At 39.9% G+C, this 27,503-nt stretch overlaps 1 protein-coding gene across 1 annotated transcript in view; it reads left to right on the top strand.

Annotated features, from left to right (window-relative positions):
* Nucleotides 1-27,503, top strand: part of DNAH3 (dynein axonemal heavy chain 3) — a 234,734-nt gene that overhangs the window by 12,607 nt on the left and 194,624 nt on the right. The window contains 10 exon segments of the mRNA XM_069570315.1: nt 3,235-3,307; nt 3,849-4,014; nt 6,317-6,506; nt 7,311-7,506; nt 13,024-13,149; nt 14,504-14,699; nt 16,842-17,021; nt 22,203-22,339; nt 25,209-25,314; nt 25,468-25,646. Coding sequence (XP_069426416.1) covers nt 3,235-3,307; nt 3,849-4,014; nt 6,317-6,506; nt 7,311-7,506; nt 13,024-13,149; nt 14,504-14,699; nt 16,842-17,021; nt 22,203-22,339; nt 25,209-25,314; nt 25,468-25,646 — 1,549 coding nt within the window.

The following is a 27,503-nucleotide window of genomic DNA, read 5'->3' as shown; positions in this document are numbered from 1 at the left end:
AATTACTCCCAAACTCAACAGTTTAAAATAAGTTCCCTTTGTTATCTTACAGTTTTTGTCAAGAATCTGGGCATGGCTTAACTAGCTCAGAGTCTCTCACAAGTGTACAATCATGGTATCCAAGGGCACAGTCATCTAAAGGCAACCAAGGAAGGATCTTCTTCCAAGCTTTCTCACCTCCCCCACTTCCTGTTGGCCACAGACATCGGTTTCTTACCAAATGGGCCTATCCACAGGGCAACTCACAACATGATTCCTAGTTTCCCTTGGAGGAAATGAGATAGAAGAGAACCAGTAAGGTAGAAACCACAATCTTTTGGGAGCTTAATTTTGAATGTGACATCCTACGGTTTTTGCCATTTTCTCTGTGTTAGAATCGAGTTGCTAAGTCCTGCCCACACTCAAGAGGACTATGCAAGGGCATGATTCCAGAAAGTGGAGATCCTTGGGGGCCATCTTGGTGGCCAAAAGTACCATAGTACTTTTTGTGTATTAATTTGTCTAATCCCACTGGGTACACATATGTCTGCTTAAGGATATCCATTGGTAGTTTTTGTTAGAGATATGTTGGAGATTTGCAATCTGCCTGCTGTCTCAAACTCATTTTCATGTTTTTCTTCATTCTTTCTGTGCTGTGTCTGGTGAATTTGTCAAGTATATCTTCCAACTCACTAATTTGCTCTTCAACTCTGTTCAGTCTTGAGTTTATCCTGTATAATAAATGTTTTTTATTTTAATAACACTGTCTTTCATTTTCAGATTCCTTAATTGGTTTTACTTATGAGTGCCACCACCCTGGCCAGTTTCTTATTCTATTCTTATGGATATAACGTTTTCAGTATCACTTGGATTATCTTAAACATTTATTTTGGAGCAATATTAGTATTGCTATATTATTTCCATTTTGTAAATATTTCCCTCAGTTGTTGAGTTTGTTTGCTATCTTTCTTATATTGGTTTTTCTCAATGTTTTTCTCTTATATTGGTTTTTCCCATGTGTTATGGGATTTTAGTTTCAGGCTTATGTTGAGAGCTTTTCCCCTTCTTGCTACCTGAATTTCCCATTTGTTGCTTAATTCACACACAATAAATTGCACAGATCTTAGTGTTCAGTTCAGTGAGTTTTGTCCATTGTTTATACCACATTTGTATATAGCCACCACCCAAATAAGATATAGGGCATTTCCATTACTAGAGGAAGTTCTCTTGTGCTCCTTTCCCATCAGTTCCTTCCTCTCCCCAGTACCATCCTGCCCCCTTTCTGATTTCTGTCACCATAAGTTAGTTTTGATTGTTCACACATATAAATGTACTCAAACAGTGTACTCTTTTGACATACCTTTTAAAATCTTGCCTTTCTTCCTTATGCCTTCATCTGGCATCTTAGGACCCCAAATTAGTACCAGATCTTATTACTGATGGCTTAGAACTTCCACCCTAAGGTGCTGTTTTAGGGATGTCGTAGATCTGGTCCCTGAGGTTATGTTAGGCTTGGCCTAGTTATTACCAGTCTTTCTTTGCTATCTGTGGCCACTGTGTGAACTGAGAATGCAGCTGCTTTATCTGCATGACAGTGTTGCTGGCTTTTCAGCCTGTCTTCATGGGTAGGGCAGTCATGGCTTTATACTGTGAACCTAGCTTCAGTCCCCACAATCACGGTGTGTTTTGGATTTCATTATTCCTCCAGGTATCAATCACCTAATTATTTTCACCTGCTTTTGGTGCCAGAAGCCAAGTTTAAGATTTTTACTTCACACTGTGTTTAAGTTCACATAGAAGAGCTTCTTTTTGAACAATGCATTGTCTTTTTAATTTTAAAGAATTTTTTCTATTATTGTTATATTTGCAGTTGTTCTTATTCAGCTGCTAAATCATGTTCTTCTCTTTGCGACCCCGAACTGTAGCATCTGAGGCTTCCCTTCACTGTCTCCTAGAGTTTACTCAAAATCATGTCTGTTGAGTCAATGATGCCATTCAACTATCTCATCCTCTGCTGTCCCTTCTCCTTTTGCCTTCAATCTTTCCAAGCATCAGAGTATTTTCCAGAGAGTCAGTTCTTCACATCAGGTGGCCAGAGTATTGGAGCTTAGCTTCAGCATCAGTCCTTCCAGTTTATATTCAGGGTTGATTTCCTTTAGGATTGATATTTGGAGTAGATTGAGGAAATCAAAGTATGAACTCAGACTACATCTTGATTAAGAGTCTTCAATCCTCTGATTCTCTCAAAATATCAATTTCCTATTAGTATGTATTCAACATGTCTAAAATGACATGTTAATTTCTTAGACTAGACTCTTAAGCAAGTATCCAGTTAAGGTTTAATAGTAGAGTTTTATATATATATATATATATGTATACTTTATATATATATACATTTTGTATCTCTATACATTTTATTTTATTTTTTAAATATTTATTTATTTTTGGCTGTGTCAGGTCTTAGTTGTGGCATCAGGGATCTTTTGTTGTTGTGTGCAGGCTCTTTGTTGCTGGGTGTGGGCTTCTTTCTAGTTGTGTCATGTAGGCCCTAGAGTGTGCAGGATCAGTAGTTACAGCACATGGGCTTAGTTGCCCCACAACATGTGGGATCTTAGTTCCCCCAGCAAGGATTGAACCCAAATTCCTTACATTGGAAGTTGGATTCTCAACCACTAGGCCACCAGGGAGGTCCTGGTAATATAGTTTTATATTGTATTTATTAAATTTATTTATCACAAATGGTATTTATTGCATTACCTTCTATTTGTTGCAAATTATATCATTTTTTCTATTTGCAATAATTATATTTATTGAAAATGATACTGGTTTTTCTATTTGTGATACTCATAATATTTCCTTTAAAGTAAATAGCTTAAGTTTAAAAGTCTGACTCTATTTAAAGAAAAATATTTAGCAATAATACACGTAATGTTTAGAAAATAGAGCACATAGGATTGGGGGGTAAATTGAGGATATATTAATATTTGTCCAGTGTATGAGAGAACAGAAGGTGTGCTCATGCCTATTTCACAGTTGAGAAAGCTGAGGCTTGGAGTGATGGTCACTTCTTCAGGGTCGCACAGGTAGTTAGCGGTACAGGTGGGACCAGGCTCTGCATCACCTGCTTCATCCCAACACACCAAGTCCACCCCTCTTAGTGTTCTCCTGGACTGCCCTAAGACTTGCATCCCTGTGGGCAGAAGATGGCCCAAGGTCACTGCCCATCACTGATATCTTTCTTCTCCACTGTTCTAGCAAATAAAAGCTCATCAGAGCCTAACAAGAAGAAAATGAAGTTCTCCCCAAAAGACAAAGAGGATCTCACTGGGTAAGGTGTTTCTATAGGCACAAGACACTAGAATGAACTGACAGAGAAGGCAATGGCACCCCACTCCAGTACTCTTGCCTGGAAAATCCCATGGACGGAGGAGCCTGGTGGGCTACAGTCCATGGGGTCACTAAGAGCCAGACACGACTGAACGACTTCACTTTCGCTTTTCACTTTCATGCATTGGAGAAGGAAGTGGCAACCCACTCCAGTGTTCCTGCCTGGAGAATCACAGGGACGGTGGAGCCTGGTGGGCTGCCGTCTATGGGATCGCACAGAGTTGGACACAACTGAAGCAACTTAGGAGGAGGAAGAGAATGAACTGAAGGTTATAGTCTCATGAAAGCCACACTCTGCTTCTTGACTTTAAAGCATTCCTGGATACCTAGTTACTTATGTTTTTTCCCACTAATACTCTGAATCCAATTTATTAAGGCTCTAAATAAAAATAAATTAGCTAACTAAGCAAAACCAGTGCTTACAAACTTATGAAGTATGAAGTGTTCATGGAACCAGGCACTAAGCTGTGTCTACTTTTCAGGATGAAGTCAGCCTCAACTTCCTTACCTATGAAGAAGGAGGTTGTGACATCTTTGACTTTCCCAGAAAGCAGACCAATGAGTCCAGAAGAACAGATTGATGTGATGTTACAGCAGGAGATGGAAATAGAAAGTAAAGAAACCAAACCATCTGAATCAGACTTGGAGGTACATTCTTATTGCCTCCTTTCTCTCAATTTGCTAGGTATTACTCTTGACATCTCAGTGATTCTAAACTGGAGAAAAGCAGTAGTCACCTGAGGAATGTTTTAAAAATACTTAAGTCCAAAGATAGGCAGGTTGATTTCCCTTCTTCTTTCTCAACATTGCTATGGCTATTCAAGGTGAAGTAAGTTAGAAAGAGAAACACCAATACAGTATATTAACACATATGTATGGAATTTAGATAGATGACAATGATGACCCTATAGGCAAAAACAGCAAAAAAGACACAGATGTATAGAACAGACTTTTGGACTATGTGGGAGAAGGCAAAGGTGGGATGATATGAGAGAATAGCACTGAAGCATGTATATTACCATATGTAAAACAGATGACCAGTGCTAGCTCAATGCATGAAGCAGGGCACTCATGAAGCTCTGGGACAACCCAGAGGGATGGGGTGAGAAGGGCTTGGGGGTGGGTTTCAGGATGGGGGGTCACAGGTACACCTGTGGCTGATTCATGTCAATGATGGCAAAAACCACCACAATATTGTAAAGTAATTAGCCTCCAATTAAATGAATTATTTTTTAAAATAAATAAAGATACTGAAGTCCAGACCCCATGCAGACTACTGAATGAAGGTGTGCATGCGCGACTCTTCTGCTTTAGTAAGTCTTAGAAACCTGTGCCTTCAGGTCCTCTTAGAACATAGATTGCAAAATGGCTGCATAGAACATAGGCTGGGGTTGCCAGATTTTGAAAAACAAAACAAAAAACATGGCCCCAGTTTGAATTTCAGATAAACAATGAATATTTTTTAGTATATTCCAGTGCATCTTGTATTTTATCCAGCACCCTGACCATAAGTTAAATATGGCCTACAGATGTGTTTGGGAAGTGAAAAAAATCTCACATAAGCTTAGATTTCTAACCTCTCTTGAAAAAATTAATATATTTGAGACTGAACAATAGCTACCTCCTCTGGATGAGAAATACATTCTCTGGTTTGTCAGTCTCCACAATTCCTCATTATTTTATTATGTCCAGCCAACATTCAGTTATTAACATTACCAGCTTGGTCCCAGATAGACTTTTGAGCCTCTAACCCCTAACTTGAAAGAACTGCAAAGCTTTAGAGCAAAGAGCTTTTGAATTTATAGTGTATAGTAAAATGATTAACAATAAAAGCTAATAGTGACTGAGAATGTGCTATTAGCAAAATTCCATACTAAACTTTCTAGATGCTTGACCCCATTCACAACCTAGGGACTGTGATTATTCCTGTTGTCCAGTTGTGGAAATTGGGGTAGGGACTGTTTAATCAACTTGCTCCAAGTTATACAGTCAGTAAGAGGCAAAACTAGAATTTAGACCAGTCTGGCTGATCCTAACATTCTGTGCTCTTAAGAGCACAGAACAACAGCAACATTTCTCAAATTTGCCTGAAAATAAGAAATTGTCTGGGGTTCTTGTTAACATATTCTAAATGCCCTAGGAGGAAGGGGCCTGTGGATCTGCATTTTAAGAGGAGCCTCTCTCTTCACCCCAAGCAATTCTTATAATGAGAGAACTTTGAAAGTTTGTCCTTTATTAAGGTTGGAGAGATGCAAGTTCAGCCTTTTCTGACCACAGATAATTGGCACAGAAGGTCAAAGCCGATTTCAAACCCTTTCCTATACTTTGTGCCTCTCTTATCTGAAATTATTCATTTCTAGAGCCATTCAGCCATCTAGCAGCTTAGAGGCAAGCCCTAAATAAACCAAACTTCCTAATGTCACCAGGTCACACTGGGCCTGTTTGTTCAGTTCATGTGTTTGTGTTTTCTAAACTCAAAAGTCCCATGGTTGAATTAGAATAATTATCATAAGTCTCACTCAGACTTGGGGGTTTTTCCGTAAGCCATAGGATCAAGTACTTTCTTCCTATAGGGTCGTTGTTATGAAGGAGGGTGAATTGACTCCATTTGAGGAGCTTGTGATTCCTCTTCTTAAAGCTCGCCAGATATGTTATCTCCATGCCCTGGGCTTAGTCCGGTTTCCACTGCTCCTGTTTGCATGACGTTTGACAAATCCTTCCTTATACAGCCCTGAGATCTCTCTGGCTTTGGTTGACTCCTCCAGAGCCATGGGGAATACTCACCAACAATTTGTTACAGCGAGCGTGATGTCATGGACCAAGAAGTGAGTGAAGGATGGATCAGTGCTGTATGAACAGGGTACTTTGGCAGCTGATGGGTGTGGGCAAGTGGGCACAGGTAGCCAACTGATTATGATCATTTTGTTGCTGGTTGGTTTGTTTATGGAAGAGATACTACTACTATTTGACCAGTGGAATCCGGAAAGACATGATTGCCCCTGAGGAGGACAAAGTGATGGTTCGGATTTCAAAGCTGATTTCAAACACGCTGCTGACAAGTCCCTTCCTGGAACCCCTGATGGCTGCCCTTGTGGAGGAGAAGGAAAATGACTATTACAGCAGCCTCATGAAAAGCATTGGTAAGGCTGTGCGTAAATGGGGCAGGGTTCCTATTTGGAGGGCACCTTCTTTCCTTTCTCTGTCAGTTCTTCTCTCTGTTTTCTCAGAAAAATGCCAAAAACATTGTGTAACTTTCCATTCAGTTGCTCCCCCACACTACCACCATCACTCACGTCCATACCAGTACTTATCACACTTCAGTGTGCATCTGTGCAACCTAAGGATCTTATTAAAGAGCAGATTCTGATTCAGTAGAGTTTGGGAGGGCCCCACGATTCTTCACCTCCAACTAACTCCCAGGTGATGCAGGTGCTACTCACCCTGGGCACAGCATAAGTAGCAGGGGCCCATAGACATTTAAAATGTAGCTCAAGACCTCTTCCCTCAAGTATTTTGATCTCTGCAACCCTCAGTGATCACTCCGTCTTCTGCGTTCATAGCACTTCTCGCTTCTACTTTCAACTCATACCATTTTGGAACTTCTCCTGTGCCATTGTTTCTCTATAGCCTTTAACACTGGCCTTGTCTTTCTCATGGGTCTCAGCTCCCTTATTAGACATTTACTGATGTATCATCAGTCCTCACTCCCTTTCATGTTTAGCTGCATGTCATATGCACACAGTAGGTCATTGGGAAATGTTTGATGATGGTAATGTGAAAAGTGAAAGTGAAAGTCTCTCAGTCGTGTCCGACTCCTTGTAAATGAGGGAACATTTCCAGGTGTAAATGGACAGAAGCTTGTTTACCTTCTAAGTGTTGAAACTGAGAGCACAAAGTGCTCAAAGCCTCTGATTAATAACAAGTGTTTGCCCTCTTGGTTATAGTTGATTACATCCTCATGGACCCCATGGAGAGGAAAAGACTCTTTATTCAGAGCATCCCCCGGGCATTTCCTCAAAGGGTGATCCGGGCCCCTGTGCCCTGGCACAGTGTCTACAGGAATGCCAAGAAATGGAACGAAGAGCACCTGCACACAGTGAACCCCATGATGCTCAGCCTGAAGCAGCTGTGGTTTTCGGAGTAAGACGTGCCTCCTGTCCCTTTTTTCCCTCTCTTTATTGCTTCCACATGTAAGAGATCATCTTATGTGGGAGTAGCCTTGCCCTTGAAGTAAAATGACGGAAATCCTAGACCCAAGTTGCATATGGTAAGGGATAACTCTCTGTGCAGAGCTAGGTGGCCCTCCTTTGCGCCTCCACAGCACCCGGTGCCTATGTATAGGCCCTGGAATATACTGGTTAAGAGCACTCACATGGGGCCAGCTTGCTCCGGTCCACCTCTAACTGCTGCTTCATAAGTAACATCCTTACCTCTAAATTTGGGATAAGACTTCCTACTTCATAGCGCTGGTAGGAGGGATAAATAATTTAGAGTACTTAGAACAATGCCTGATACAAGTATCCAGTAGGTGTTAATTAGACCTCCATTATGAGGTCTATAACACTGAATTATAATTGTACCTTTACTAGTTTGACTCTCTCTAGCCTATGAAATGTATGGGATGGGGGCTTGAGTCTTCTTATTTCTTTTCTTTCCCCAATTCTTTTTTTTTTTAATTTAAAAAAAGCATAGTTGAAGTATAGTTTAGTTGAAGTATAGTTAATTTACAATATGTTATATTATGTTAATTTTTGCTACACAGCAAAGTGATTGTATACATACATTCTTTTTCATGTTCTTTTCCATTACGGTTTATTACAGGATATTGAATATAGTTCCCTGGGCTATATAGGAGGACCTTGTTGTTTATCTATTCTATACATACTAGTTTGTTGTTTCTCTACTGTAGATATACTATTCTGTATATACTAGTTAGTTTCCACTAACTCAAACTCCCATTCTGTTCCTTTCCTATGCTCCCTCCCCCTTGGCAATCACAAGTCTATTGTCTAGGTCTGTGAGTCTGTTGCTGTTTTATAGATAAGTTCCTTGTGTGATATTTTAGAATCCACATACAAGTGGTATTAGATGGTATTTGTCTTTCTCTTTCTGACTTACATCATTTAGTATGATAATCTCTAGGTCCATCCATGTTGTTAAGGCATTATTTCATTCTTTTTTCTGGCTGAGTCGTATTTCATTGTGTATATGCACCACGTCTTCTTCACCATTCATCTCTCAGTGGGCATTTAGGTTATCTCCATGTCTCAGAGGTTGTAAATAAATGCTGCTATGAACAAAGGGGCTCTTGTTGCTGCTGCTTAGTCCTTCAGTCGTGTCCGACTCTGTGTTGACCCCATGGATTATAGCCCACTAGATTCCTCTGTCCGTGGGGATTCTCCAGGCAAGAATACTGGGGTGGACTGCCATGCCCTTCTCCAGGGGATCTTCCAGACCCAGGAATCTAACCTAGGTCTTCCACACTGCAGGCAGATTCTTTACTATTTGAGCCACTAAGGAAGTCCTGGTACATATATCTTTTCAAATTAAAGTTTTTGTGTGAATATATGCCCAGGAGTGGGATTGCTGGATCATATAACAATGTATTTTTAGTTTTTTAAGCTAATTCTTTCATGTAACTCAGGGCCAGTGCAGAGTTGGCATACAATAGTCTCACTTATATTTATAGGTCACTAAATTGACCACAGATATTGTAGAAGTTCAGAGGAGGCAGAAGTCACTTTTTCTCTCCCATTTTTCTAAATTAAGATGTTATTCACATACTTTAAAATCCACCCTCTTGAAGTGTGCAATACAGTAATTTTGAGTATACTCACACATTTGTACAACTTTCCTGAAAATATTGGGAATGTTTTCATTATCCCCTAAAGAAACTCTGTAGTCATTTGTAGTTACCCCACTTCTCCCTTCCACTCAGCCCCTGGAAGAACATTAATCTGCTTCCTGTCTCCGTGGATTTACCTATTCTCAATATTTTACATAAATGGAATCATACAATATGTGGCCTTTCATGTCTGGCTACATTAAGTTAGCAAGATTCTTGTTTTCAAGATTCATCCATATTGAAGCATTATCAATACTTCATTTCTTTTTATGGCTGAATAATATTCCATTTTATTGTTATACACATTTTTTTAATCCATTAATCAATTGCACTGGGAATAATAAAGACTGATATTTTTTTTTATGAGCCCCTCAAAAATGAATGTGAATCCTGGTGGGAGAATGAGGCCACCAGAGTTCACCAAAAGGTCAGGTTAATGAAATGATGTGCTATTACCATGTGGGTTTTTTATTAGAAAAATTGGAGGCAGATATGTGTGTGATTGTGATTGGTTAAACTTAATCAGTAGCTCAAATATTTGGTTTGAGGAGGATCTATAGCTTTGTATGTGTTTCATCTTTGGGGAACCTTATTACTTGGGTAACTTACTTGTTTTTCACATTCTTAGTTTTATCTGTATTTTAAAAAGTAATTGTAGGTAGAGTCAACCTTGGATAGAGACCATCAATCATAAGAAATAAGCACATTCCTTTCTTTGAATTCAGTTTTCTAAGGCATTAGAGGTGCTAGTCCAGACATGAGAAAAAAGTAGTTTTCCAATGAGGCAGAAGTATGTAATAATAATTTATAGAAATTGTATAGATAGAGTAGGCTCTGAAACTAACCAGCCTAGGTTCTCATTCTTGCTCTGTCCCTGATGAACTGTGTGATTTGGGCAAGTTAATCTCTCTGGACCCCTATTTCTTTATATGCAAAATGGGATTGTTGGGTGAAGTGCTTAGAATAGTGCCTGACATACAGTAGTTGTTCAATAAGTTCTGCTTTAAGTAGAAGCATGTTTATGTCCTCAAAAAATAAATTAACATAGAAATTAACAAGAAAGTTAGCCACAAGGCTGATAAAATTGCCAGAAGTTCAGTGCCAAGAGAATGTACACATGAATTTAATTTGATCACATAAAGAAAATGACAAATTATTATTAGCTTTTACTATAAGAAGAATTCTTATCACTTGCTCTTTTCCTAATCTATTCCTTCTTCTTTATATTTATTTATTTTTAATTGATTGCTTTACAATATTGGTTTGATTTCTGTCATATGTCAACATGAATTAACCATAGGTGTACATATGTCCCCTCCCTCTTCAATCTCTCTTCTACCTCTTTCCATTTTCCACCCCTCTAGGTTATTACAGAACCCCAGTTTGAGTTCCCTGAGTTATACAGCAAATTTCCATTGGCTGTCTACTTACATATATTAGAGTATATGTTCAGGCTTTTCTGGTGACTCAGACAGTAAAGAATCTACCTGCAGTGCAGGAGACCTGGATTCAATCCTTGGGTCTGGAAGATCCCCTGGAGGAGGGCATGGCAACCTACTCCAGTACAACTGCCTGGAAAATCCCCATGGATGGACAGAGGAACCTGGCAGGCTGCAGTCCATAGGGTCACACGGAGTCACACACAACTGAAGGGACTCCATAGTAACAGCAGCAGGGTATATGCTTCCATGCTACTCTCTCCATTCATCTCACCCTCTCCTTCCTCTTCCCCACCCTGTCCATAAGTCTGTTCTCCATATCTGCACCTCCATTCAGTTCAGTTCAGTTCAGTCACTCAGTCGTGTCCAACTCTTTTTCTGTTCTGCAAATAGGTTCATCAGCACCATCTTTCTAGATTCCATATATATATGTTAATAGACAATATTTGTTTTTTTTTCCTGACTTTCTTCACTCTGTATAATAGGCTCTAGGTTCATCCACCTCATTAGAACTGACTCAAATGTGTTCCTTTTATGGCTGAGTAGTATTCCATTGTATGTATGTACCACAGCTTCTTTATCCATTCATCTGTCAATGGACATCTAGGTTGCCTCCATGTCCTAGCTATTGTAAATAAAGCTGCAGTGAATATACCTTACAGTGGGCTCTGTAATAACCCAGAGGGGTAGGAAGGTGCAGGAGGTGGGAGGGAGATTCAAGAGGGAGGGGACATATGTACACCTATGGTTAATTCATGTTGATGTATGGCAGAAATCAAACCAATATTGTAAAGCAATCAATGAAAAATAAATAAATATAAAGAAGAAGGAATAGATTAGAAAAAAGGCAAGTGATAATCGTTTTTATAGTAAAAGCTATACATTTAATAACTTGTAATTTTCTTGATATGAGCAAATTAAATTCATGTCTACATCCTCTTGAAATACATGTGTCTTTTTCAGTTTTGCTTTCTTCAGGGTATTTACCTAGAAGTGGTATTTCTGGGTTGTAGAGTGGTTTTATTCCTTGTTTTTTAAGGAATCTCCACACTGTCTTCCATATTGGCTGTATAAATTGACTGTGCAATATAAACCAAAATCATTTAGGTTTTTGTCAGCTGAACCAAAAAATTAGCAATGAGAAAGATTTGTTAAGGAAATGCTATAGAGAAATGTTCTTATGTGACCTGTAATGTTTAGGTTTAAACATGTTAAGAGGTCACCTAATGATCAATGAAGGGAAGCATTTAAGGGCCAGAATGAGGGTCATGGTCTGAACAAAGAATAGTTTTTTCTGGCCAGTGTGGGAAGTTTATTATGGTTGAACTAAAGATGAGTGACATAATTATCAGATGATGACCAGGGGATATCAAACATATATGGAGAGTGAGGTCCTTGAGTTCTGTCCTCCCCAGCAGTGCTTTGTGACTGGTCAGACAAGATGAAGACTAAGTTCATCACCTCCATCAAAAAAGAATAGAAATGTAGGCTGTAGGATTTTAGGAGTATGCAGGAAAGTGCCTAGTGGGTCATTATAGTGGATGTTGAAAATGAGAAGTGAGAACTGGGGCAAGCTAAGAAAGTGAGCAGAGATCTGGTTGGGGAAGTTGTGGGCACTGATGGTTTCAAAGAGTGATTAATAAACAAATGAATAGGTGTCAGGCAGAGAAATGCTGGCCCTGTGAGCTTAAAAAAAAAAAAAAAGGGCCTTGGGGAGTGTGGTAAAGGGCAGCACCTCCATTAACCTGAAAGAAATAGGAGAAAAAAAGATCATCAGAGAGGGCAGGAAGAGATCCAAGTGTTCATTTAACAAATATTTACTGAGTTCCTGCACTGTGTACGGCAATGTCCCAGGAATGCTCTGGGTGTCTTGGTGAGTCTGCCAGCTGTCAGAGGCAAGTCTATAGGGGTTTTGGGTCCAGAACAAAGTGGTCCTCCAATCTGTCTTGCATAGTTCACCAAGGGGCCACACTGAGGACTGCATACAACTCACTTGATCATGAAGGTGATGCTTTGCTTGCCTTGTCCTCTTGTGTCTTCACCTGTCTTATCCTGTATTAGAAAGAGCTTTGACTTGTCATATCCTAGTTTCCAATCAGCCAAATGCCAAGTCAGTGTCAAAATCCCACTACCCAGAGAAGGACACATAGGAAGGCTCAGTAACAGCTCCTGAGTTTCTCTACTCCTTGCAAGAGTTCTTGTGGACTATCCACTCCCTCCTCTGACTCTCAGATTTTGCATATATAATTAGTTTTAATCTGTTTAAATCTCCTCTCACTGGAAAATGAAAATATATTTCCTCTGAATCTGTCATACTAAGTTTTTTATTAAGCATCTTCTTGGCTTAGGATGTTTTGCCCTCTCTTTTCGCAGATTTAGAGACCTCAGGTTTGTTCGAACAGCAGAATTACTGGCGGGAAAATTACCTCTGCAGCCTCATGAATATCAGGAGGTCATTCAGAAACACTGCATGGAAGCACGCCAAATCCTTCTCAACAAGTCAGTATCTGGCCTCAGAATGGCTCTGGGTCACAGTGTCATAAAAATCAAAAGTTCTCTGAAGTGAAAGCTGGTCTCCAGCCTGGGGTGGTACGCAGATTTTGCTGACTTCTCTCTAACACCTCCCCTCCACGTTTCCATCCCTGAGAGCCTCTGTGCCTCCTCACATACACTGCTCTTTGACCCTCACTCCTAGTCTTCCTTTGCCCTTTTGCAGCTTCCTCATTACCATTGCTTGTTGAGCACTTCCATTCTCTCCCTCTGAAATCCTTTAGGCCTTGCTGGGTTACACACACAGTGGTAGTTGCTCAGTTGTGTCCAACTTTTTGCTACCCTATGTACAGTTGCCCGCCAGGCTTCTCTGTCCATGTGATTTTCCAGGCAAGAATACTGGAGTGGGTTGCCATTTCCTCCTCCAGGAGATCTTCCCAACCCAGGGATTGAACCTGGGTCTCCTGCATTACCATCTGAGCCATCAGGGAAGGATAATGCATTTGAATGACTTGTATTCAGGCGGCCCAGATAGACACCTATAAATTTCCAGGGATGAGAGTTTTCAGTCACTTAATTCTTTTTTCCTTTGCAAATGCGTACAGGACTGTGTCCAGAGCCAGAGAAATTCCCTTATGTGAAATGATGGTGATAATATCTACTAAGCGGTTTTTATTATCAGAGAAAATATTTATGCAATAGCTGGCATATAGTAGCTCTTAAATGTAATTATTACCTCTACAACTATGACTATTACCAGTACTTCCCTGATTATTAGAGTAATACTTTTCTAGCAGTCAGAAAAAAGACTTGATAAGATGCAAATGCCAGTAGTTCCTGTTGGGAATTAGAAATTGGGGGAATAGGATGAAAGGGAAAATGAAGCATCCATTTCTTCTTTTGGTTTTCTAATTTCTGCTCTCCACTTCTGAGTAGCCAACACCACACTGGAGTTTCTCCTCCCAAGTTTTCTTCCTTTTCTCCTTTTTCTTTTCCCCTGTAAAGTTTCAGTCAGAAAACAGACATCTGCCAGGGAGAGAAATTGGATAGAACATTTCAGTTCCTTATGCCCTTTTACCCCAATCTCTGAATATAATAATCTATAGACACCTTCATCTTTCAGCAGGACTGTCCACTGGGTCTTGCTAAATGGGAAAACAGTCTCTCAATCCAAATCTTATTCCTTATTTCCCCAGAAAGGGGTGATGGCAGGTGAAGTGGCCAGGGATATGAGAGTACCAACTTGCGGAGCTGCTTAGTGGGAAAGGAGCAATCTGCCTTGTGGTGGAGAATTGGGAGTGGCTGAGAGGACATCTTGGAACTTGGAAGGGATTCTCAGTCAGATGCCCTGCTTTCTTTACAGATGGATCCCCACCTGTGCCCAGCTATTTGTCTCCCGGAAGGATCAGTGGATCCATTTTGCTCCCAAGAGTGACTATGACTCCTCTCGTAACATTGAAGAATATTTTGCTTCCGTTGCATCTTTCATGTCCCTCCAGCTCAGGGAGTTGGTCATCAACTCTCTTAAGGACCTCGTTTCCTTCTTCATGATACACAAGGTATGTAGGGGATCAGCAGTAGACTCTTTGGAGTGGAATCAAGACTCAGTATTTAATCTTGTAAGGTCCTCAGCTGTAAGCTAGGCCAAAAAGTAAAATTCTTGACTTGAACACATATGTGGTGATTATTAGTTTATAAAAATGATTTATTCAAGTACATGGCAAGTTTTCCCAAGATAATTACCTACTTCTATATAGTAAAAATCTATAGAACTAGAGAAATTAATTTAAAGAAAGAGTGAATAAAATGGAATGTTTACCTCCTACTGTAGAGGAGTGGTCACTTTTTCATCCTCTCTGTTTGAAAAAAAAGGAATTGAAAAGGGTTTGTTATCAAGCTTTTGGCTTGCTATCTAGGAAGTGTTGTGCATGTTCACTGCAGATACTGGCTTTTATTCTTTGGTTTTGGAATGGATACCTCTAAAAACAAAAGACTTCATTGACCTAATTAATAACTTCTTTCATGACACTACTTAAGTGAAGTCTAGATAAAAACTAAAGCACTAAGACAAAAATTAAAACACTGTGATAGTTTTCAAAGCATCATAGACTCCCTTAAATTTAGATAACGTGGGAAATCAAGGAAGATTTTTTTGTATTTTATATGATGTGCCATTTTAATTTAAAAAGAGTGATAAAATTTAAAATTGCCTGGTTAGAAAGGTTAAGTTCTAAGCATTTTGCCAAATAAAGTAAAAATGAACAGTTGACCTTTTATTCAAAAAGTATAAACCAATGCTGTCAAATTTAGACTGCACTGTTAGCATTCTACAGTGAACTAATCTATACATATCATTGCAATCATCTTTTTAGCTAAGCAGAAGAAGAGACTCAAACTCAACCAAGTTTCATTCTAAAATTCCAAACAAAGGGAAAACTAAAATTTGCATATATCTTAAAGAAAGAAATGTATGGGTATTTGATACATAGTAGACATTCACCTAATACTTATCAATAATCCTTAGACAGATCTAGAATTTCTAGATCCTAAATTGAATCTTTAGAATCAATTATTTGAGCAAATACTTTATAACTGCCTCATGCCAATTTTATTAGGCACTATGCCTTTTATGAAAGGTATCTTGTGTTACTAACCTGTGTTAGGAATTAGAAATGTCTCGACATCAGTTCTTTAGCAGCTGAGCTATAGCTTCCCTGGTAGCTCAGCTGGTAAAGAATCTGCCTCCAATGCAGGAGACCCCAGTTCGACTCCTGGGTCAGGAAGCTCCCCTGAAGAAAGAATAGGCTACCCACTCCAGTATTCTGGCCTGGAGAATTCCATGAACTGTATAGTCCATGGGATCACATTGCTGAGAGACTTGCACTTCACTCAACTTCCATATCAATATTTTTACTGCAGAAAGGTTGACATTTTGAGTGTCTAAAATATATGCTAATTAGCAACTCCATGTGGGATGTACAGATAAACTCTTATACTTTTGAATTCAGTCAACAAATTTCTATTGAGCCCTTGTGCATGTGTGCTAAGTCACTTCAGTTGTGTTTGACTCTTTGTGACCCTGCGGACTGTAGCCTGCCAGGTTCCTCTATCCATGGGATTCTCCAGGCAAGAATACTGGAGTCGGTTGCCATTTCCTCCTCCAGGGGATCTTCCCAACCTAGGGATCAAACCTGTGTCTGTTATGTCTCCTGCATTGATAGGCAGGTTCTTTACCCCTTGTGCCACCTCCTCTTATGATGTATTATATGCTATCTTGGATATTTTGGAGTACATAGATGGTTCACACACAGATCCTGTTCATGTAAATCTCATGAGAGAAAGATAAAATACCACACGGAAGTGGAAATAAGGAATGTCAGAGGTAGAAGATTATTTCTTGATGGGGAACACGGAGGCTTCCCAAAGGAGGAGATGTTTGTCAGAATTTTAACAGATGGGGAGGATTTGGAAATACTGATAAAATAATTTCCAAGCAATGTAAACATACTTTGAAGAAGAGGGAGAGGGTGAACTCAAGTGGGCTAAGCCATACTTAGCCCTTATTTTAAATATGAACAGGGCATGGCACCTTTCATTTCCTTTTCTGGTACTCATGTAGTGCTATGAACAGGTAAAAGTCACTCCTTTGATTCTAAAAGGTTCCATATTGTAATAATCACCATATCTTATGTCTCCTGAAGGATGGAAATTATTTTGAGGAGCCCTACCAAGAAATGGAGTTCTTTATACCTCAGCTGATTATGATCAAGCTTGAAGTCAATGAGCCAATTATTGTCTTTAATCCATCTTTTGATGACTGCTGGGAATTAATACATAACTCTTTCTTGGAAATTATTAAGAACTCTAAAGGGATTCCCAAGGTATAGTACTCAATTATTTGTTTGTATTTGTATTCACATATTGAATAAAACATGTTTAAATGGCTGCTTGTGCAAAGTAGGGTTTTACTATGGGAGATATAGCCTGAGTACACCCTGTTGTCACCCCGAAAGAGAATTTGGGCCTTAAAGAAATTTCCATGCATCCCATTAACAAAGACACTGAGATCTACTTTGTGAGCAAGCAGAGTTACCTGTATGATGCCAACGTCAAAAGGGCAGATGTGTCCCAAGCCATATCCATCTTGGATTAATAATTCATGATGAATCAGTTGCTATGCACTTTGCCAAGAATTATCATAAGACTGTATCTCATTTAGTTCTTGAAGCTCCATATGTTTGTTTATTAGTTTGTCTCAGGGAGAGATTAAACCTTCCCTTCCTGGCCTAGGGAACTTAGAAAAGGAAACCTTTTTCCAAGTTTCCTTTCCAGGGTGACTTTACTAATCAGATTTCAGTTATTAGCAGACTTTTAGAACTGGGCAGGATCACCCACGTGAGTGGGACTCTTTTGCATTCCATCTTCTGTCTCCTTCTGGATGGTTGATGTGGCGAGATGTGCAGCCCCACATAGGGAAGGGACTTGTGAGATGTTTCTACCCAGCTCATCTCTGCCTCCCATTTTCCCTCCCTCCCCATGTATGATGCTCAGGTACCCTTAAGCATGCTTCTCTTTGCAGTCCTGTACTTAGAGGGTTCTAAGATCTCATGATTAGAGTTGGAGTTTTTAAGAAAGCATGTGAAGCTGCATGTTCCAGCTGGTTTCACCAGAGAACTCTAAATTGAGGGTTTTAACCCAGCCGAGTCAGAGTAACAGGAAAACTGGATGTGCAGAGAGGGAAGAAGTGTGGGCAGCTCTCCTACAATCAATATCCCTGGGAAGGAAATGAAAGAGAAGACCCTGTAATTTGGAAGGATAAGTGTGGGGCTTGGAGACAGATAAAGTATACACCATTCAAGTTCCCCTTCACTGCTGTTGATCAGCAATGTTTACAAGCAGCTGGGTTGGGAGAGCCCAGGGCTTATGTGGCTGGTAGTAGATTTAGTGAATTGTAATGCCAAGAAGACACAGTCATAAGTCACAGTTTGTACCAGGTTTGAAAGCCAGACCCAAGTAAATGCTGATGACTCTTCTAGACTAAGAAAAAGCAGCCCAGGATCTGAGTTCTCCGTCTAAAGATGCCCAGGGCACAGTCTCCCTCCCTGAACCCCTCATACTGTATTGTCTGTGATCTGGCTAGTGACATTTTAAAAGAATAACCCTTCAGATTGAATATCTAAGAAGAATACCTGAGAGCAGCAACAAGTGGACAGTACCCTATCTCCTCTCAGTCCTGCCTTATATATAAACATGAATTTTAAAAGTTAGAAAAAATATTAGCATGAGATGTTTGAAAACTGTACTCAAGGTGCAAAAGAAAAGTGTATTTGTGAGAAAGTTACTAAAGAAACAGCAGTAAATATTAGAAGATATTTGTTGTAGCCAAAAGTTGAGAAAAATATGAATCTGTAATACTGATTGAAATGAAAAGAGGCATAAATAAAAGGAAGCTGGATGAGCTAAGGGAAGGATTTTATAAAATTGCAATAATTAGAATTTAAAACAGCACTAGCAGTTGATGCATTGCTTTCACAATTGTGAAATAAGATTGCTTGGGTCAGTCTCTCCTGGAAGAATTTTCTAACTCAAAGTGCCAGAGAAATGCCAAAGTTGGAGAAGTATACAAGAGAAAATACTGAAGGTGATGACAAAACGGAGAAGTCTGGGATCAGAGAGCCAGGGAGATAAGCAGATAGTAACAATGATTACCTTATGGCAGAAAGTGAAGAGGAGCTAAAAAGCCTCTTGATGAAAGTGAAAGAGGAGAGTGAAAAAGTTGGCTTAAAGCTGAACTTTCAGAAAACGAAGATCATGGCATCTGGTCCCATCACTTCATGGGAAATAGATGGGGAAACAGTAGAAATAGTATCAGACTTTATTTTTTGGGGCTCCAAAATCCCTGCAGATGGTGACTGCAGCCATGAAATTAAAAGACGCTTACTCCTTGGAAGAAAAGTTATGACCAACCTAGATAGTATATTCAAAAGTAGAGACATTACTTTGCCAACTAAGGTCTGTCTAGTCAAGGCTATGGTTTTTCCAGTGGTCATGTATGGATGTGAGAGTTGGACTGTGAAAAAGGCTGAGCGCCAAAGAATTGATGCTTTTGAACTGTGGTGTTGGAGAAGACTCTTGAGAGTCCCTTGGACTGCAAGGAGATCCAACCAGTCCATTCTGAAGGAGATCAACCCTGGGATTTCTTTGGAAGGAATGATGCTAAAGCTGAAGCTCCAGTACTTTGGCCACCTCATGCGAAGAGTTGACTCATTGGAAAAGACTCTGATGCTGGGAGGGGTTGGGAGTAGGAGAAGGGGACGACAGAGGATGAGATGGCTGGATGGCATCACGGACTCGATGGACGTGAGTCTGAGTGAACTCCAGGAGTTGGTGATGGACAGGGAGGCCTGGCATGCTGCTATTCATGGGGTCGCAAAGAGTCGGACACGACTGAGCGACTGAACTGAACTGAACAATGATTACCTGGAAAGAGCACTGTTGTTCTTGGCTCAGTTTTACAGACAGCTCTGCAGGGTATAAGAGAGCCAGCCACTGTTTTAAAGGTGTGTTTTTTTAATCAAAGTATAGTTGATTTACAATGTTTCACATTTACAGTAAAATGATTCAGTTATACATATAATGGCACCCCACTCAAGTACTCTTGCCTGGAAAATCCCATGGACAGAGGAGCCTGGTAGGCTACAGTCCATGGGGTCGCTGAGAGTTGGACACGACTGAGCGACTTCACTTTCACTTTTCACTTTCATGCATTGGAGAAGGAAATGGCAGCCCACTCCAGTGTTCTTACCTGGAGAATCCCAGGGACCAGGGAGCCTGGTGGGCTGCCGTCTATGGGGTCGCACAGTCGGACACAACTGAAGTGACTTAGCAGCAGCAGCAGCATACATATACATGTATATATATTATTGTTGTTCAGTTGCTAAGTTGTGTCCAACTTATATACATATGCTTTTTCAGATTCTTTTTTATTATAGGATATTACAAGATACTGAATATAGTTTCCTGTGCTAAACTGTGGCTCTTTGTTGTTTATCTATTTTATATACAGTAGTGTATATCATTGGGAAAGACCCTGATGCTGAGAGGGATTGGGGGCAGGAGGAGAAGGGAATGACAGAGGATGAGATGGCTGGATGGCATCACCAACTTGATGCACATGGGTTTGGGTGAACTCCAGGAGTTGGTGATGGACAGGGAGGCCTGGCATGCTGTGATTCATGGGGTCACAAAGAGTTGGACACGACTGAGTGACTGAACTGAACTGAGTGTATATCTGTTAATTCCAAATTTCAAATTTATCCCTCCATCTCCTTTCCCCTTTGGTAACCATAGGTTTGTTTTCTATGTCTGTGAGTCTGTCTCTGTTTTGTAAATAAGTTCATTTATGTCATATTTCAGATTCTACATAAAAGTGATATCATATGGCATTTGTCTGTCTCTTCTGACTTTTTAATACTTTACTTAGTGTGATAATGTCTAGATCCATCCATGTTGCTGCAAATGGCATTATTTCATTCTTTACTGTGACTGAGTAATAGTCCACTGTGTGTGTATATATATGTATGTATGCCATATATGTGTATATGCCATGTGTGTGTTTATATATATATATATATATATATATGCCACATTTTCTTTAGCCCTTCTTCTGTCAGTGGACATTTAGGTTGCTCCCATGTCTTGGCTATTGTAAGTAGTGTTGCTGTGGTCATCACAGCGCATGGATCCTTTCGAATTAGACTTTTCCCTGGCTATATCTCTTATGAGTGAGATTTCTAGATCATAAGGTAACTCAATTTTTAGTGTTTAAGGAACCTCCATATTGTTCTCCCTAGTGAAAATCAGCCACATTTAAAGTCATTTTTCAATTGAAGACTTCCCCCAAGAGGCAGTCTTTTTATCCTGCTCACCTGTGATCTATTGCATTACCTGAATACTCCAGTCATGCTGCCCTAAACCATTTCATTCATATCCTTGCTTTCAAACACTGTCTATAGTATGCCTATAGCAAAGAAGTTGCTCCTTCACTGGTTTTAAAACCTTTGGGTTGTCCAAAGAGGGAAGAGAAAGTTCAGTTGCACTTGCTTTTGCCACTTTCTAAATTGATGCATTCTCAACAACTGCACATAACCCATATAACTCAGTAAAGCATTCAGAAGAATCTTTTCTGAGACAGATCACTAAAAGCCTTCTTAGCAGAGAGGGCAGTGGAAAGCAATGGACCCCCAACAAGGACTTGCAGCCTGCATGAGCCATGCAACTGAGAACATTCTTAGAAGTACACATGTGCCATTAAGAAGTTAGAAAGTTGAATTCTCAGGAAAAAATTTATTTTGTGCCTCAGATCACAGAGACATAGCTTTTCCCCCTGAACTGAAAGAAGACTCTAGTATCTCTCTCCCTTTCTTCAGGTGAGAAAATGAAAGTCCAGAGAAAGTAGCTTACCTAAGGTCACATAGTCAGGTAGTGGAAGAGTTTGAATTGGAAAGGATGCTTCTAGTAGCTTATCATTAGAGAGGAAAAGTATTTGGTAGGGGGAAGGAGTACCACTGTAATATTTATTCAGTCACACAATGATTATTGAGCACTTACTATGTGCCACACTCATTAGGCCTCTCACCATAGTGAAGAAGTCAGATACGATCCAGGCCTTTATGGCATTGATATCCCAGAACAAATCTAGAACAGCTCATTACACATTCATGCAATTACAGTTATGATGAGTGTCAAGAGGGATAAATTTAGAGTGTGAGCTTTAGCAGGGAAACCTAACATCCACTGGGGGCCCAGGGGGACACTTTAAGGAAATGAAAGTTTAAAAAGTAGGGATTTGAAACGAGTAATCCAGTAAGAGGAAGAAGAGGGAGAATAAAATTAAAGGGAATAGTGGAGTGATTCCGGCACCATCTAAGGGAAAATGGAGTTGAAATGCAGCTGATGTCCCTGGAAATGAGTACATTGCTAGAGATTTTAGTTTGATGCCATCTTCCTCCTTGTGTCTTGTGGATGTCTTATGACATTTAAAAGTGGTTTCTACTCTTTAGGTGGAATCTATCCTGTTCCCAGAGTTGAAAGGATATAATCTGATACTTGGAACTGTTAATGCTGATGAAAAACTGGTTTCTGACTTTGTGGATCAAACTTTCGAGGTATTTCAGAAAAATCAAGTTGGTCCCTGCAAGTAAGTTGGTTTAGTTGTAACTTAGCCATTTTGGCATTGATTTAGATAGAGTTCCTACCTATCATCAAATAAATAATCCCTATTCCCACAGAACTGAAATAATACGTAATAAGTAGCCAGTACTTACTTACATAGGGATTATTATTTATCCCCATTTGCAGATGAAGAAACCATAACTTTCCCAATGTTATACAGCAAATAGATAGGAGAGCCAGAATTCAAATTAGAGGTTTACCCCTATTATCTGAAAGCCTTGGCACCAGATAGATTCTGGAATTTAGAAATTCCTGAATTTTAACCAGTGGTCACCAGTCCTACCAGGAAGCCTTGAAAAACCCCTGGACCAACCTCACTCACCAGGTGACAGACACCAGAAGCAAGAAGAACTATAGTCCTACAGCCTACAGAACAGAGACCACAAACACAGAAAGTCTGACAAAATGAGATGGCATATGTTCTAGACAAAGAAAGAAGGTAAAACCCCAGAAGAATAACTCAGTGAAGTAGAGATAGACAATCTTCCAGAAAAAGAATTCAGAATAATGATAGTGAAGATGATCCAAGATCTCAGAAACAGAATGGATATACAGACTAAGATAAAAGAAATGTTTAGCAAAGAGCTAGAAGATTTAAAGAACAAATAAACAGAGATCAAAAATATAGTAACTTAAATGAAAAATCTCTAGAAGGAATCAATAGCAGAGTAAATGAGGCAGAAGAATGAGTAAGTGAGCTGGAAAATAGATTGATTGGTAGAAATCACTGCCACAGAACAGAATAAAGGAAAAAGAATGAAAAGAAGTAAGGACTGCCTCAAAGACTTCTGGCATAACATTAAACACACCAGCATTCACATTATAGTGGTCCAGGAAGGAGAAGAGAGAGAAAAATGGACATGGGAAGATATTTGAAGAGATAATAGCCAGTAACTTCCCTAACATGAAAAGCAAACACTCAAGTCCAGGAAGTGCAGAGAGTCCCATACAGGATAAACCCGAGAAGGAACATGCTGAGACACATATTAATCAAACTGACAAAAATTAAGGACATAGAACATATTAAAAGCAGCAAGGGAAAAGCAACAAATAATATACGAGGGAACCCCATATGGTTATCAGCTGATTTTTCAGCAGAAACTCTGCAGACCAGAAAGGAGTGACACAGTATATTTAAGTGATAAAAAGGAAAAACCTACAACCAAGAATACTCTATGCAGCAAGGCTCTCATTCAGACTTGACAGAGACATCAAAAGCTTTCAGTTCAGTTCAGTCACTCAGTCGTGTCCGACTCTTTGCAACCCCATGAATGACAGCATGCCAGGCCTCCCTGTCCATCACCAACCCCAGGAGTTTACTCAAACTCATGTCCATTGAGTCGGTGATGCTATCCAGCCATCTCATCCTCTGTCATCCCCTTCTCCTCCTGCCCCCAATCTCTCAAAAAGCTTTATAGACAATTAAAAGCTAAGAGAATTCAGCACCACCAAATCAGCTTTACAACAAATACTAAAGGAACTTCTCTAGGCAAAAACAAAAAGCCCACAAACAGAAAAAAGAAAATTATGAAAGGGAAATCTCACCAGTAAAGGCAAACATACAGTAAAGAAAGAAAATCATCCACACACAAATATATCAAAATCAGCGATCATGAAAGGAAGAGAGTTCAACTGCAAGATATTGGAAATGCATTTGAAATTAAGATACCAGCAACTTAAAACAGGCTTGTGTGAGTTTGTGTGTGTGTGTGTGTGTGTATATGTGTAGGCTGCTATGTCAAAACCTCATGGAAACTGTAAATCAAAAATCTACAATAGATAGGCACACAGAAAAGAAAATGCAATCCAAACACAACCCTAAAGATAGTCATCAAATCACAAGAGAAGAGAACAAAAGGAAGGGAAGCAAAAAAGACTAGACCAAAAAATTCTGTATTATGAGAGGCTGTCCTTTATATGATAGGGTGTTTAGCAACATCCCTGGCTTCTTCCTGTTAGTAAGACCCTCCCTACTTTTGACAACCAAAAATGTATTCAGACATGGCCAAATGTCCCCTGGGGACAAAGTCACCTCCAGTTGAGAACAGCTGCTTTGTCTATTCTGAAAATCATGGCCTCAGATTTGGAAGCTCTGCCCTCATGAATTCAACCTAGGGTCTTCTGTTAGAAACCTCTGTTTTCCCTGTTTATTCTTATACATATAGTTTGTTTTTCTGGACTGACAGTTCCAGAAGCTTCTCAGTATCTTAGTTTCAGTCTCTGAAGTGTTGACCAACTCTTGGAAGTATACCGCTGGGCTCTGCAAAGTTAATTCTGCCTACTCTGTGTCATCTTTATTTTATTTCAAACATATTTTAAGTCAGAGCATCCCAAAACGTCCTCCAATTTTGAGAAAATCTGTCTAGCCATTTTTACATCATCTGACAACAGACAGAGAGAAACTGAATTCTGTTCAGTAGACTTTAGGTTCATTAGTTCCCGAATATTTGTCTTAAAATTTAGACATAGAATTTTAGAACTAGAAGGAGGAATAGGAAGTATTGTTTATTGCACATTTACTGTATGTTAGGCATAGTATTAATTACTTTATATTATAGCTTTACAACAATCCAATGAAGTGTTGTTTCCACTAAAAATTAAGGACACTGACCTTTGAAAACTAGAAATATTTTGTCTAAGTTCATGTAGCTCAGAAGTGGCAAAATTGGAATGTGAAGGTAAAGTTCTGGATTCCCAGTTCACTGTACCTTTTGCCATGTGTTTCTTTCATAGTTTGACCTAGTTTTTATATTATCTCTTTGTTTGCCACTCTGACTAATCTGATTTGGTGACCTGTATTTGTATGTTTGATTTTCTGCTCTTCAATATGGAAGATACTTAAATGTATACAAAAAGTATGATGACTTATTGGATAACACAGCAGAACAAAACATCACTGCATTCCTGAAAGAAAATCATGAAATTGAGGATTTTGTAACGGTAGGAGATGCCACTTGACTTTTTTTTTTTTTTTTTGTATCTTGGTTACATGTGGTACAGTCCAAAAACACTGTATTGGCTGGGGATGAGGCTAGGGGCAAATGCATAGAGGCTAAAGACAAATTAAACTACTGAATCTACTCTTTTCTACAGAGGATCAATAGCATTAAAAAGCGGAGAAATGAAATTGCATCCATGCACATAACTGTGCCCTTGGCCATGTTCTGCCTAGACACCATGACCCTAAATTATGATCTCTGTGAGCGAGCCCAAAATCTTAAAGACCGTCTGATTCAATTCCAAGTGGATGTAAACCGGGACACCAATACCAGGTATTATTGTTGCATGCAGGGAAATAGCAATGATAATAGGCACAACGGGAGAATGAAAAAGTGGATCGAACTTGTAACTTCCAATTCAACTTGTTTCTGCCCAAAAGTGAGGGTTTCAGGGACTCTAGGTTCAGACAAGATGATAAACAATAAGGAGAAAACTATCTGGGACTTAGAGTAGTTGTTCAGTCGCTCAGTTGTGTCTGGCTCTTTGTGATCCCATGGATTGCCACGTGCCAGGGACTTAGAGTATGAAGATGGAAAGAATCCTGAGGCAGTTAGTCTCTGATGCTTCAGCCTTTGCTTTCTTGCAGACAACTTCAGAGAGATATTACCTGGCAATCTGAGCTCACAGGCCCTCTCATTGGCTACCTGTCACACTCGAAGACACAGGGTGCTTACAATCAGCCCTTGAATCTCTTCTATGCAGATTTCTACTGTCTGGATGTGGGGATTCTGTTCAATTCAGTTCAGTTCAGTTGCTCAGTCGTGTCTGACTCTTTGCGACCCTATGAATCGCAGCACGCCAGGCCTCCCTGTCCATTACCATCTCCCAGAGTTCACTCAGACTCACGTCCATCGAATCACTGATGCCATCCAGCCATCTCATCCTGGGTCGTCCCCTTCTCCGCCTGCCCCCTATCCATCCCAGCATGAGAGTCTTTTCCAATGAGTCAACTCTTCGCATGAGGTGTCCAAAGTACTGGAGCTTCAGCTTTAGCATCACTCCTTCCAAAAAAATCCCAGGGCTGATCTCCTTCAGAATGGACTGGTTGGATCTCCTTGCAGTCTAAGGGACTCTCAAGAGTCTTCTCCAGCAACACAGTTCAAAAGTATCAATTCTTCGATGCTCAGCCTTCTTCACAGTCCAACTCTCACATCCATACATGACCACAGGAAAAACCATAGCCTTGACTAGACGGACCTTAGTTGGCAAAGTAATGTCTCTGCTTTTGCATATACTATCTAGGTTGGTCATAACTTTTCTTCCAAGGAGTAAGCGTCTTTTAATTTCATGGCTGCAGTCACCATCTGCAGGGATTTGGGAGCCCAAAAAAATAAAGTCTGACACTCTTTCCACTGTTTCCCCATCTATTTCCCATGAAGTGATAGGACCGGATGCCATGATCTTCGTTTTCTGAAAGTTGAGCTTTAAGCCAACTTTTTCGCTCTCCTCTTTCACTTTCATCAAGAGGCTTTTTAGCTCCTCTTCACTTTCTGCCATAAGGGTGGTGTCATCTGCATATCTGAGGTTATTGATATTTCTCCTGGCAATCTTGATTCCAGCTTGTGTTCTTCCAGTCCAGCGTTTCTCATGATGTACTCTGCATAGAAGTTAAATAAGCAGGGTGACAATATACAGCCTTGACGTACCCCTTTCCCTATTTGGAACCAGTCTGTTGTTCTATGTCCAGTCCTAACTGTTGCTTCCTGACCTGTATACAGATTTCTCAAGAGGCAGGTCAGGTGGTCTGGTATTCCCATCTCTTTCAGAATTTTCCACAGTTTATTGTGATCCACACAGTCAAAGGCTTTGGCATAGTCAATAAAGCAGAAATAGATGTTTTTCTGGAACTCTCTTGCTTTTTCCATGATCCAGCGGATGTTGGCAATTTGATCTCTGGTTCCTCTGCCTTTTCTAAAACCAGCTTGAACATCAGGGAGTTCACAGTTCACTTATTGCTGAAGCCTGGCTTGGAGAATTTTGAGCATTACTTTACTAGCATGAGAGATAAGTGCAATTGTGCGGTAGTTTGAGCATTCTTTGGCATTGACTTTCTTTGGAATTGGAATGAAAACTGACCTTTTCCAGTCCTGTGGCCACTGCTGAGTTTTCCAAATGTGCTGGCATATTGA

The sequence above is a fragment of the Ovis canadensis genome, chromosome 24 (genome assembly GCF_042477335.2).
Source record: "Ovis canadensis isolate MfBH-ARS-UI-01 breed Bighorn chromosome 24, ARS-UI_OviCan_v2, whole genome shotgun sequence".
Classification (NCBI taxonomy): Eukaryota; Metazoa; Chordata; class Mammalia; order Artiodactyla; family Bovidae; genus Ovis; species Ovis canadensis.
This window is presented reverse-complemented; position numbering and strand designations above follow the sequence as displayed.